Source organism: Zootoca vivipara, chromosome 7 (assembly GCF_965207765.1).
Source record: "Zootoca vivipara chromosome 7, rZooViv2.hap1.1, whole genome shotgun sequence".
Lineage (NCBI taxonomy): Eukaryota > Metazoa > Chordata > Lepidosauria > Squamata > Lacertidae > Zootoca > Zootoca vivipara.
The window spans coordinates 78,181,604-78,195,453 of NC_142590.1; the positions used below are offsets into that span (position 1 = coordinate 78,181,604).

A 13,850-nucleotide genomic window follows, 5' to 3' on the forward strand; every position below is an offset into this window, starting at 1 on the left:
TCCAACCCGTCTTCAAGCTTCGCTCCCCCCCCCCGCTTCTCCCCTCTCCTCGACATTGCTCCCCCATGAACAGAGATCAAGAGCAAAGCTGGTCGCGCTCAAAGCAATGGGGAAAGGAAGAGAGACAGAGAGGGAAAGGAGGGCGGGGGGCAAGTGAAATCACCCTTAAAAGAAAGAAAAAAAAGAAAAATCCCAGTGAATTGTATTGCCAGCTCCCTTTTCGTCCATGCACCTCTCTCTCAGTGTGACTGGGGATTGCAAAGTCCTAACACAGACTCTCCACTAGCTCTGAACTGGCGCCACCTCCAGCCTCCACCTCTTCTGGCAATCTCCACCCCCTCTCTTTCTCTCTCTTCTACCCACCCCCGGGCTCAGCTAAACATATAAACATATTATCATGTATAGAAGTAGCGGCAGTCAAAAAATATAGGGGGGGGGAGAGACATATATATATTCTCTTCTTCACCACCCCGCTTCTTCTGCCTCCTTGCCGCCACCACCAACATCCACCCAAGCTGATGGGAGGGGAGGGAGGCTTCTGGCAACTAAGTACCAAACGTGAAGAAGATAATCTAAAGGCTCAATCTGCCACCACTGGCCATTTCCCACTCCATGTGAGCTGCTTGCGGCTGCATGGCTTTGGGGAGGAGACGAGGAGGGGTGGGGTGGGGAGGTGGGCTGGGGAGAGAAATAGAAAGAAGCGGTGTGGGGTGGGTGTGTTTGTGCAAAAGCTTTGGGCTCGATCTGGGAGCGGCAGGGAGCGCAGGATCACTTCAGCCGATGGTGGCTGGGAGCTTTGGGGCAGCCCCGCAGTGAGAGCAGGAGGCTCAGCTGCATCTTGGGGTCCCCACTGGGTGCCGCCTGCCCACTCGCAGAGAGGACCTACTCGCCAGCTCAGTTTTAAAGCAAACCTTGATCTGTGGTGTTGACTTTTTCTTATTTATTTAGAAGCGTCCCCGGATTTATGGAAAAAATCTGGTAACCTTAAACTATGGTCCCAGCTGCCCTGAGATCATTGACAAGTCCCCCCGTCCCCCCGTGTAGTTCTGGGCTGCTTCATCACCTTTCTCATGATCATTGCAATTCCACAAGATGAGATCTTGCATGGAGCCCCAGACCGAGGGAGGTTGACAGTTATTTTGTGTTTCTTCCATTTGCGAATTATTGCACCAACTGTTGTCACCTTCTCACCAAGCTGCTTGGCAATAGTCTTGTAGCCCAGTCCAGCCTTGTGCAGGTCTACAATCTTGTCCCTGACATCCTTGGACAGCTCTTTGGTCTTGGTCATGGTGGCTACTTTGGAATCTGCTGGATTGATTGCTTCTGTCGACAGGTGTCTTTTGTACAGGTACTGTAACAAGGTGGGATTACAGGTAAGACCTCTCCCTTACAGCAGGTGCTTCTACTCTCAGCTCGTTACATACAGTGATGATACCAGGTAGCCTGACATCTGGCTGGTTGATAGGGGATCAAATACTTATTTCACTTATTATAATGCACATCCACCTCTGACTTTTGTCTTCTGGGTTTCTGGGGTTTTCCTGTTGTTATTCTGTCTCTCACAGCTACAATAAAACCTACCATTAAAATTATGGACTGGTCATTTCTTCGTCAGAGGGCAAACGGGCAAATTTAGCAGGGGATCAAATACTTTCCCCCCCCTCCTCACTGTATACACTATGCTTTGTCAATTCAGACACACCAAACCATTGTTAAGCTTTTTAAACTATGTTTTGGTAGTATATCAGAGTTGAACTACCTGCTGTCAGTTCGTTCTCAATTCTGCTTATCTTGAAAGGGGCACCAAATTTGCTAGTTAAGTTAAAATTCCTTCAATATGTTGTACTACTAGTGGTAATAGCCAACTAAGTCATACTCAGGAGTACACTCACTGCCAAACTCAAGTCCAAAAGATTTCAACAGACCTACTCAGTCCTGAGACACCACTCAGCAACTGCCGTTTCCACAGACACCAAAGTGCAGTCCCCATAATACTATAACACTCTTTTTCTTCTGTCCCACCCCTGCTGACATCTGGGCTGTAAACCTATGCACACACATCTTGCAATAAATCTCTCTGAAATCAGTGGGAATTATTACTTTTGTAAACAGAAATTTTTTTAGGTTGTAAAGCACTTAACGTTTGTCATAAAAACACGATTCCAAACTTAATTGGTTTCAGATATAAGGTCATTTTACCACGTTATTACCAACCTGATTTTTTGTAAGTGAAGGATCCCACAATCCAACATCTTCCCATGTAGTGTTTTTCAGATAGAAGTCATTGGGTTCAAACTGCTTAAAATCCTGCAACAGTGGAAAAGATTGACAAAAGCATAAATAGAAATAACAAACCACAGAATGACTGCCTATTCATTTCTTAAGATCTTGAAAATTCAAGAACAATTATTAAGGTACCAAGAATTACAAATAAAAGGACTCATTAACATAAAACCTCCCAGGGAGTATAATTTTTACTAATTAATGCATTTTTATACTAATTAAGGGTATGATACAACCACTTCAATAGAAGACAGATACTTAACATTCCTTTGAAATGAAGATGACTTAAAATTGCTTGAATTTGTCTGGCCCCTGTTCACTTTCCCCTACGAAGTCTGTTTATTTTTTTATGGAATCTGTAAGTCATACAGATAATCACATATGAAAAATTATTCGAGGGAATGAGCCTGTCAGACCATATGAGCAAGGAAGTACTTGCAGGAGCATAGATTAGTTTGTGCGCCAACAGGCTATTTGTACTTTAAAGTAAAAGGCATAGAAACGGAAAGAGTAGTCTCTAAAAAGCTAGGCTCAGTGGGAACCTTTACTGAGGATGCTCTCCAAGATACCACTGTCATGGCAATCAGAAGATAACAGAGCCAAACCTTCTGAAAAGGAGAGGGCATGAGCACTAATTCCCTGGCTAGAGGGTAGAATCCTCCTAGATCTGTCCTGTGCGGGAGCAGAATCTATATACCAGACTACAAAAATTAGAAATGATTGTGTGAAAAATCAAAGGTAACATGAAATTTCAGCCCACATTTTTCAAAATATGCATTTAGCGTTTGTTCAAAAGCAAGAGTCATGTGGCACATTGAAGACCAACAAATTTATTGTGGCATAACCTGTCCCGTTTTCAAAGTATTTCATGCTTAAATTGGTCCCAATGAAATCAATCATAGCTGCTTTTAAGTGCTGCAGTTGTGAACACTAAACAGACACAGTGTGCATCTTTATTTTATTACTGATAAATTGGGCATTAACACCAATCCATTTTGTTGGTTATATACAAAAAATCACACACACCCATTTATTTGAAGTAATCTAAAACTTTGGTACCGGTAGTAGCTAAACAAGAGAATCTAGTATTGCAGCTTCACGGTTTTGAAATGTGTAAGTCAGATTCACGATTTGGGGGTGGGAAGACTTGGAAGGGCTACAAGACAGCGTTCATTTTTAGCCCAATGCATTTTGGAAAAAAATCATTTCTCAAGGGCAGATTTTAGCAACAATTCTAATATACAAAGGATACTGCAGTAACCCCTGGTGTGTCAGAACTGTTGATAAAAACATGCCCTCCAGCAAGGTTTTCCAAAACGTGTTGGGCTTGCAATAAGCAGTATTCTGTAGCATCTCCATTTTTCTTCCTCTCCTTTCCTGCCGGCTAGCTGTACCACCTCAGTTTCATGGTTGGTTTTCCACCCTTCAATAGGGAGAAGAGGTTCTCCACTGCAGAGGGAGAAGCGGTTTGAGGCACTGTACTACATTACTAGAATAGATCATTGCAGTCTACCACAGTTAATGCTGTGATATTTATCACAGTGAGATCATCCTTTTGCCTTGAAACAACTCCGTGGGCATTTCTTCAGCAACACTCCTTGGACCTCTGCTCTCCTGAAACTTCACCTTTCAGTTTATAATATTCCCAATGGAAGATACAGTCCTTCAGTTTAAACTGCAACCCAAGGGTTCAATGAAAGATTTGACTTACTTCTATATGCTCTTTACAGTATTCCAAACCAATGTCACTTAGTATTTTTTTCACAGTTTTCCGGGCTTTTCTTAAACTGCCAAGGTTGTTGACAGGAAGCTGGAACATAGTTTCTACTGCGAGGGGGGAGAGAAGAGGGAGGGGAAACATTTTTTTTCTTTCTCAAAACGTTTTGTCCCAAAGTGCTTGAATTCATATCAAAAAGTCTGTTATCACTCAATTTTCTGTTTACATTTATGTACTTCATATCCCTCAGATTCTAGGCAGTTCAAAATAAACTGAGTTGTTCAGCCATCTTGTTTTCAAAGTTGAGCCAGGTAAGTAAACTTTAGGAAATTTTTTTTAAAAAAAAAAAACACACCACAGGAACAGGGAATATAGTATCCAGATTTGGTCTAAAACACACACATCCAACTTTATGACCAATAGTTACATACCCACTCTTATGTGGAAAAGTCACATTCATCCCAACAAAAGATTCTACTCTGACAAAAGATCTACAGTTTTTGGCTGGCTTTGCTGGCCAAGTCAATTGTTTACATGCACGTATAATACACAAAAATTAAAGACAACTACAAAGGATGGAATTCAATGTTGTGCTAAGGGGAACGTCAGTGCAAGCATTGCAGTGCACACTTTCTGGGAGTTCGCCCTCCCCTCAGAGCTGGACTTGTTAGGTGACCCCAGCCCAATGTCTTATTGGACAAGTATCTAAATTAATTATGAACATTTAATCATTAAAGTCAAATACAAATAAAAGAAAAAATTGTAATCACCAGTTCTTCTCCCTTAGAAATGGGAGTTCGCTGGCTTGAGGAGAGTGGCCTTTCTGCAGGGAAGGGGAAAAGGCTTCCAACACACAACTCACCTTTCCCAAGAGAAAGGGTCAATGCGGAGAAAGAATCAAAGGCACCTTCAAAATTAATACTAATTCAATTTATACCCCACCGTTTCCCCTGAACCCTTCCCTTGTCTGCTCTGTAAAATACAAGGCTGGCCGATTTAAGGATATTGCTTGTTTTGTTGCCTGCATGACTCAAGACAGCTGATGTACAAGCCTTGGTCATCCTTCCAACTTTGGAGCTGGGAAGGTGGAAAGGACAGCCAAGCAACGGCCAGGATGATCTCTGCCTACTTCTGCAGGTCTGATGTTGTGAGGAAGTTGCAGTCCCTTGTCACATGCGCCTCGGTGGAGTCCCACACTTGCCGTGGCAAACAGAATGGCTTGTGCCCGACGTTAAGTCTTTTCTATGTCATGATGCAGTTGTCCATTTTCTTGAAGAACACATAAATCAGCCATTGCTCACACCACCACCCTCTTCTTCAACAGACTACGTTAGCTCAGTGAAATTGCTGAGTTCAGTTTTTCAGTCTAGTGCACGAAGGAAGCGGGGATATGGGCACGCAATGAAGAAGGGCAGACAGGCTAGGAGTTTGACTTATACCAGCTAGAAGATCAAAGCAACAACCAAACAACAAAGCATTTGAACCTCAAAATCCAAATGACTGTGAATTCAGCTCATTCTTCTGAAAAGTCTCGTTTAGAAACTAGTATGACAAATTCCAGGGATTTCAAATTACAAAGTTTATTGAAACTTATTTCTTAATAGTGCAACACCAGGCACCCCCAAACTTCGGCCCTCCAGATGTTTGGGACTACAATTCCCATCTTCCCCAACCACTGGTCCTGTTAGCTAGGGATTGTGGGAGTTGTAGGCCAAAACATCTGGAGGGCCGCAGTTTGGGGATGCCTATGTAACACACACACACACACACACACACACACACACACACCCTACCTGCAGCAGTACACATCCCACTCCACTCCCATAACCCATACAGCATTCTCATAACTAATCAACAACTTGGCTTTTTCAAACTCCATCAGAACCTTAAATCTGAATTTCAACTGCTTGCATCAGCATCCTGGCAATACTTACAACTTAAAGCAGTGGCTTAATCTCAATTCCTACTTTACTAAATACTTCCTCTACTGAGGTGCACCTGTCTCCCCCAATATTACCATTTGGGCAGACTTTTAAACATCCTTGCAATTGTACCCTAGCATTTGGCTGCTGAAATATATTGTGACTGGAACTCTTGAAGTTATCTAGCGGTGAGGAGGTGTGATTCTTATTAAAATGTTTTGTGGGTTTTTTGCTGTTTTGTTTGTTACCTTGGGCTCCTTTCTAAGGAAGGGCAGGATAGAAAATAAATAAATGCATCAGCTGTCCCAAGCATATGACAACTGCTAAAGTTGTTAAAATAGCCTTCTACGAGCCTGCAAAATGATGCATTTGAAGAATGTACAGTGGTACCTCGGGTTACAAACGCTTCGGGTTACAAACTCTGCTAATGCGGAAGTAGTACCTCAGGTTAAGAACCGTTTCGGGTTAAAAAATGAACCCCCGGAACGAATTAAGTTTGTAACCCTAGGTACCACTGTAATAACATTAAACTGCTCCTTAGCGGACCTTATGTCTTAATGCGATTATAGGGAAGTTGAGAAAGTATTTAGTTACAGGTAGGTAGCCGTGTTGGTCTGCTGTAGTCAAAACAAAATAAAAAAATCCTTCCAGTAGCACCTTAGAGACCAACTAAGTTTGTTATTGGTATGAGCTTTCGCGTGCATGTACACTTCTTCAGATACCTCGTACCAATAACAAACTTAGTTGCTCTCTTAAGGTGCTACTGGAAGGAATTTTTTTATTTTGTTTTAAGAAAGTATTTGATCAATATCAGATATGAATAAGCACACACAACAGACTTTCTGTGTTAAGAGTTCACCACTTACCATAATTATGACAGTAGCTGGAGGATGGTGATTTACAATCTGCAGTTTGTACTTAGGGTTGTGCATCATCCTAATTATACAATTACAAGTGAAGCAAAAAACCAGTTCCAGAAAATCCGCATTCTCAGAAGAATAAAAATGTATATCCTATTATCAAAATTGGGACTGTTTGCCCTGCCAGTTGCTAAGAATTAACACACAAGGCCAATAAACGTTCAAAAGCTGAAAGAGCAGAACCCAAGTCTTTCTTTTGGTTCATATTGTGGAGAAACAAATATATTTTGTTTCTACCATGCAACAAACCAGCCAGCCCTCTTGGTGTACCATTACCTGACTTGAAATATATTATACAGTTCATCACTATTACTTGTTCATATGCCTGTCACTCATGAACTAGTCTCCCAACAAACATTCTGGCCGGGATTCTCCTAACCAGCCCTATCAGTGGAAGCACTGCTCAAGGACTTCCACTTGTGCAACAGCGCTGCCCCCTCCCACTCTTCCCCCAACACACCCTCCAGCTCTGGGCAGAAACCCCCAGCTCAGTGCAGAGGAGAGAGGAAATCATTCCATCGGGCATACAGTACTGTAATGCTTACACAGACAAAATGGCTAGGAGTATGACATTGAATTCCACCCACTATATTCAAAGTGTCTCATAATGGCACTCGGGCAATCTGCAGCCTCTGGCTCCCTCCCCAGCCGATTCAACCTCCCTTGTCCTGCTGCCTAGCTGTTTCCAGTGCAAATAATACAGGGTGTGCAAGATGCACACAATGGCTTGCTCACTGATTTCCCAACATATGCCCTCCTTTTCTCACTGCCCAGATGAAATATTCCCAGCAGCTGTCAGCAGGGAGGAAGATGTTATTGGATCTCAGTGCTTAAACCTCTCTTCTCTCCACACTGAAACTGGGGAAAGGATACGTACAAGAGACTAAGTTGGCGAGTAGGCGGGGGGGGGGGGAGCCCAGGCCCTGCCTACTACAGCCATGTGGCCCATAGCCCACCTCAGCATGCAGTCTTTGGGGACAAAGAAGAAGCCCACCCCTATTTTACTACAATTGATGAGGATCGATTTTGATTTTTAAAAGCCAAAGGGCTGTCCATTATGTATGTGCTTGCGTGTGTTTGTGAGCAAGCCACCTCTGTGCTGCCCTTGTAATTTCATTCTTAAAGCTGGCAGAATTGAAGGTTTTGCCTGGGTCATGTAGGAGATGTTTTATACTAGGTTGCAAACACTAAGACCTCCCATAATGCACCTGCAGAATCTGGTTCATTCAAACCACGAAGAAGTGCTTATTTTGAAAAGCAGCTTGCCTTAAGCTAGAACCACCTGCTAGGCAAGATGTATGCCTACTCCCGCCCTCACTACTGTTAAGATGCTCCCTTCTTTCCAGACAACTCAGCAAAGTGCATTGTTTAAACAGCAGCAAGTTCCAGCAAACTTTGTTTTTAAACCACTTGTAGCTACTGGTCTTTGTAGAGCAGGGGTGGGGGGATCTCAAGCCCCGGGATCAACTGCAGTCCTCTTTCATCTGCCCTTGAAGCTCTCAGTGAGTCACACTCCTCGCTGCCTCTGCTCCACCTCCCTCGAGTGCTTTCACCTAACGCAACAACACTAATGCATGACCAGCATTTAGGGCATCTTCATACAAAACAGGTCACTTCCAATAACATGTCTGGCCAGGGCAGAAACAGACATTCAGAACGAGGCCACACTAAATAAGGTAGCTTAGAAACCTGCATAATTGTGAAGCACACAATCCACACTCGCCAGGAGAATTCTGACTATCTGAGCTTCTGAACACTCCAGTAACTGTTAAGTTGTCTGGTAGATTTTGTACTTATCAGCAAAATTGTAGTAATCACATTTACTAGCAACATTCCCACCCACCCCCAGCCCTTGTATTAGTATTTATTTTTAATTTTTGTTTGGGATTTTATCCTGCAAAACTGAAGGACTAAAGCCTCCCCCCCCCAAAAAAAGCTGTCACCACATGTTTACAAGTGGCCGCTCTGGAAAAAATATTGTGCAACTGATTGCCTAATGAAGCAGGTTCCCATGGAATACAAAAATGATTCCCATTCACAGTATCAGTTCTACCTTATTATAATTCTACCGCAATTAAAAGATTATACACTTGCACATGAACATTTCATTTGTGTGAGAACCTATTAATGTTCTTGATGTGTCTGTAATTCACAAACACATTGACTATCTGGATAAGAAGTGAGCAACCACATGCATAGTGATCTGATTCACAAAGGCCAAATGCTTGCTTTAAAAACCCCACCACCTTAAGATGCTGGAGTCCATGAAAAATGGAGCTGCTTTATTTTTGTGCTCACAAAAAGTTATAAGGGCATAAGATCACTTCATAGCATTCAGGGGATTTAAGATTTTAGTGCACGCCTCATTCTGGTTGTGAGTACTGTGATTTTCATCTCTACACAACTGGAGAGAGAAGTATCTTTACCTTCACGGAGCATTTTGCTAATAATGGTACACAGCAATTGTTCACTTGTGAAGAAGGTGGCTGGTTTCCCTGAATTAGAATGGTTCAATATGACCTATATTCACAAAGTGCGGCTGGAAAAGATGAGTTACAAAGCAATAATAGAATCATGGAAGAGACTCCTCCGGCCATCTAGTAAAACACCCTGCAATGCAGGAATCTCAGTATGTGGTCCCCAATCCAACTTGAAACCATACTGGACCCAGCTTAGCTTTGAAGCAAATAAAATAAAATAACTGTTCGTCCTGTGCACATTTCTTCACTACAGGTCCTGTTACAATTCCAATCTAGAACCCAAAACCTTTTCCCATATGACTGAAAAATCTTATGCTACCATGACTGCCTGGAATCCACTCTTCTCTGAAAGTAATACAATGCATTCTCTGCTTAGAATTCTGATCTTGCTTTGCGAATGCTTTTGAAGAATTGAACCAACAGCAGAATTACTAGTCTCCCAATTCTCCTCAAATATTTATTTAATACACTTTGATGCGGCTTTCAAGGTAAAACAAACTGGCTGGTGAAGAAGAAATACCCTCAACAATTGGTTGTTACTGCACCTCAACAGGCACATATTTCCACATGTGGTGGGAGTGCCCCAAAATCCAACTATTCTGGACAACAACCATACGAGAAATATGTAAAATAACCAAACAAGTATTAGAAATCACCCCAGAACCAGCCTTGCTAAACATCTTCCAAGACAATAATGCCCAATTACACTACAAAGAACTCATAACCCACTTACTCTCAGTAACCAGAAACACCATAACCAGACACTGGAGAGACCTGTCAGGAGTAATCATGGGCCAATGGTACCAAATAGTATGGGAAACAGCCCTACTAGAAAAATTAACCAATAAGCTGAAACTTGACACAGGGACAAATAGAAGAAGACTGCTTCACCCCGGCATGGTTCCCCTTGATCACATACACAGCCCAACAAGACAACGACAAAAATCCACCAACAGCATACAAATCAATATGGCTAACCTGATCTAAAACACCCACCCACCCCACTCACACACGACACAAAGAACATTACAGCCAACCACAAATGAACAACCATATCCTAGGCCAACCCAAACATCTCTCACCACCAAAGGAATGCAAGCAAACAGCAGAGAACCTACACAAGCGACGCTGACAAAAAACAAACAAACAAACCAACCCACATACACTAAGCAAAATAGAAACATCGTCACCCGACGCCACCCTCCCCATCTACCTCTTTCCCCCCTTCTTCCCAATGTCTCAACAAATGAAACTGATTTATAAGGACGTTATGAGAGACATTGCACATATCTTTGTAAGCCAAGAAAATCTTTAATAATAATTAAAAAAAAACAATTGTTTGTTACCAAGCCTGGAACTGAACTCCAGGCACAGGTAATGTAAGCAAGATGAAGAAAGGGATTAGCAGGGAAGGGAGATCTGAGCAACAATCGGACAGGCTTACTGGGTCGCCAATCTTTTGGGATCAGCAGGTGCATTTTGAATTGGAAGGCAGCGCTGTGACTGCTGGGGATGGGGGTAACGTAACAGAAAACTAGAGAGAGTGCAGCCATTGCTGCTCCTGCCCCACCTCATGCTTCCTGTGAGAAGTCATTAATGGTGCTGCTCATCCTGACTGTGGCAATCACACAATATTGATTACACCCAGATCCACACCCTGATGCTGTCCCTTGCGGTCTAATATCAGGGAGCATTTCCCAGGAGGAAAAAAAATGTACAAGGTGGCTAACCTGCTCCTCCTCACACACGCTAACTGTATACATACACACCACAGACACACAAGTATCCCTCTCACACATACACTTCACCACAGGAGGGGAGAGTGCTCTTGTGCTCAAATCCTGCTTGCAGGTTTCCCACAATGACCAGTTAGGTCACACATGCATTTCTCCCATCATAATAGGAAGTGCTTATTATTATTATTATTATTATTATTATTATTATTATTATTATTTCAAACCCTTACCCCCACCCCAGCAAAAACGCACAAAGGCCTGCAACCTGGTACATCCCTGGTCTAAGTGATGTTGAGAGACAAATATCCTAAATACAAATATCCTGAAGAGGATTAAAAAGTGGCTAGTCACATGAAAAAAAATGGAGGTTATAATAGAAAGCTCACTAGGTATCTCGTTAATGAGCTTTGGTAGTAAAAATAAGGCAGGGGGGAATAAGGGAATTTTTTAAAAAAAGAAAACTACAATCTTAATGGTGTTATGTGCCCATGATGCCCACGTTTGTAATATCATGTTGCCGTATCTCAAGGGTTGCTTATTAAGACTGACAGAACTATGTGGAGTATAGCAGGGCTTCCCAAACCTGGGTCTCCAGCTGGTTTTGGACTACAATTCCCATCATCCCGGACCACTGGTCCCGCTAGCGAGGGATGCTGGGAGCTGTAGTCCAACAACAGCTAGTTATTCAAGTTTGGGAACCCTGTAGTAAAGAAATGACTTCTAGCACCTCAAAATATTAGAACTCAGATACTTAAAAGGTTGGAGTCAGTAAGCTAGCCTAAGTGGACCTTTGATCTAATCCAGCGAGGCAACATTTAAGCATCATAAATGGAACTAAAACAAGAGGAAGTCCATTTGACTAAAGAAGCTAATGTGCAAAGTATATTAGGCTTTTGGTCAGGGATCACAGACTGCTATTTTCCCAATAATCCTCTCTAAGAGATCAAATATCAGTTTTCATCATCCTAGATTGCTGATTGTTGCATCTTCTCCAGGACCCATTTGAAAAGCAACCATCCTTTAGACCCATAAACAACTTGACACACACTCCTTTGTAGCTGCTGAAGGCAATGAGTTCCCAGAGCCTTCCTATTCCTGCAAGTTCCTCTTCTGGTACAGTTCCTGTACCTTATGACTTCTGGTAGAAGAACCATTAAGGCTGCCAATGGTGAATCAGAATGAAACATTGGTCTGCCAACAAACATGGCTGTGTGTGACATTCTCAGAGGACACACAGGCAAAATGAGGATGTGACCATCAGCTAGTGAAAAAGGCCTAGAAACAAGTGCTGCGCTGAAATCTCACCTCCAGTTTCCCAAAAGTGTTCTTCCTTTGTGAAAGAGGACTGCGAAGGATTTTTTTAAAATTAATTTATATGTTTCAACATTATTTTTGCAGTTAGACATGATCTCATGTATATTTTCAAAGACAACTTCAGATAATGGGTTGTAGCAAGGATGTCCCCACAGATCTAAATGAGATGGTTCATTAAAGGTAGCCTCCTTCTCTACAGACCATCTCAGGTGCTAAAAATAGCAGTGGTGGTTCTGACACCCTCAAGATGGTGGTAGCCCTAAAGAGAGCATTCTCAGTGGCAGCCTCAAAACTGTAGGACTCCTTCCCTCAGAGGAGCGTCTGGCAATGCTGAAGATGTACCTCTTTACCCTGGCTTTTGACACCTGAGATGTTTATTTTCAGGACTAACCCTACTTTTTGCAATTCTTTAATTGGATGTTTTTTAACCGCTTTAAACTGTATTTTTAATTGTTGTAACCCATCCCAGGACCTTATTATAATTAATAAAAAAAATTAAAACCACAGAAGGAAAAACTTTTTTAAAAAATTAGCACTTTTAAAAAATCAGACCAATTCAACAAAATAGAAGCCTCGGGTAGGTAGGCTGCATTGTCTGAAATAATTCTGAGAAATCTAGCTTCATCTGATTGAAATGAAGCATCTCGGGTAATGGCTTGGCTCAGCTACTTGTCTGTCATGGAACATTCCTGGTCAGAAAAGCTTTAAACACACAATCATCACACAACACCGAGGTAAAATGGAGCTGGTTTTTTAAGACAGGTAGTTATAATAGCAACAAGGCCATATACTAAATTATTTCTCAAGAAACCATCTAAAGTTTCAATTCAATTCCTATTTAAAACGTTGTTCTGCACCAGCCAGGTCCAATTAGTTCCCAACTGAGAGGAATCCAATCTATAATCTTGCATTCACAGAAAGGCTTTTGATCCAGCTAACAAGGGAGCACAGAAGATTTTTGCTGATTTCCCCCATTCCCCTGCTGCTCTCCATACCACCTCCCAACAAGTTCTGGATGGTTTTCCCCAACTCTGTGGTGCTGATTTGCAGGGGCAGTGGCACTGGCAAGGGAAACTTGGCAGAAGGTGCGCCCACATCTTCCATTAATGGATGTCTCCACTGAACCAAAAGCCCTTCCATGTGTGCAAGGGCACCAACTGGATTCCACAAACTGTCTTTAAGAGAGGTCAGGGAGACAATTATTTTGAAAATGTTGATGCAACGAGTGGAAATTAGTACCTTCCTAGAATCACAGAATTGTAGAGTTGGGAGGTTCCAAGAGTCATCCAGGAATCTCTAACAAATGGTCCTCCATCTAATTTGGAACTATACCGGACCCTGCTTAGCTTTGCTAATGTGCTAGCAGCTTTATTGTTTCAAATCTAGGTCCGTATAGCCGGGAACAAGTGGGCCTGTAAACACACAAATATTCAAGAGTTTGCAGATCTCCACTTATATTTATTCCTGTATAGAGTTCT

General features: G+C 42.3%; 1 protein-coding gene across 5 annotated transcripts in view; it reads right to left on the minus strand.

Annotated features, from left to right (window-relative positions):
• The window catches only part of ADNP (activity dependent neuroprotector homeobox), a 48,464-nt gene that overhangs the window by 6,987 nt on the left and 27,627 nt on the right, over positions 1–13,850 (minus strand). For 3 of the 5 annotated variants that reach the window (XM_088674635.1, XM_088674636.1, XM_088674637.1), the window contains 3 exons: positions 3,995–4,110; positions 2,215–2,307; positions 1,064–1,351 (listed from right to left, as the gene is read on the minus strand). In XM_088674635.1, the coding sequence (XP_088530761.1) occupies positions 1,064–1,351; positions 2,215–2,307; positions 3,995–4,102 (489 nt within the window). In that variant the 5' untranslated portion in view covers positions 4,103–4,110. The remainder of the gene's footprint in view (positions 1–1,063; positions 1,352–2,214; positions 2,308–3,994; positions 4,111–13,850) is intronic. The other 2 variants (XM_035121281.3, XM_088674638.1) reach the window with 1 other exon arrangement.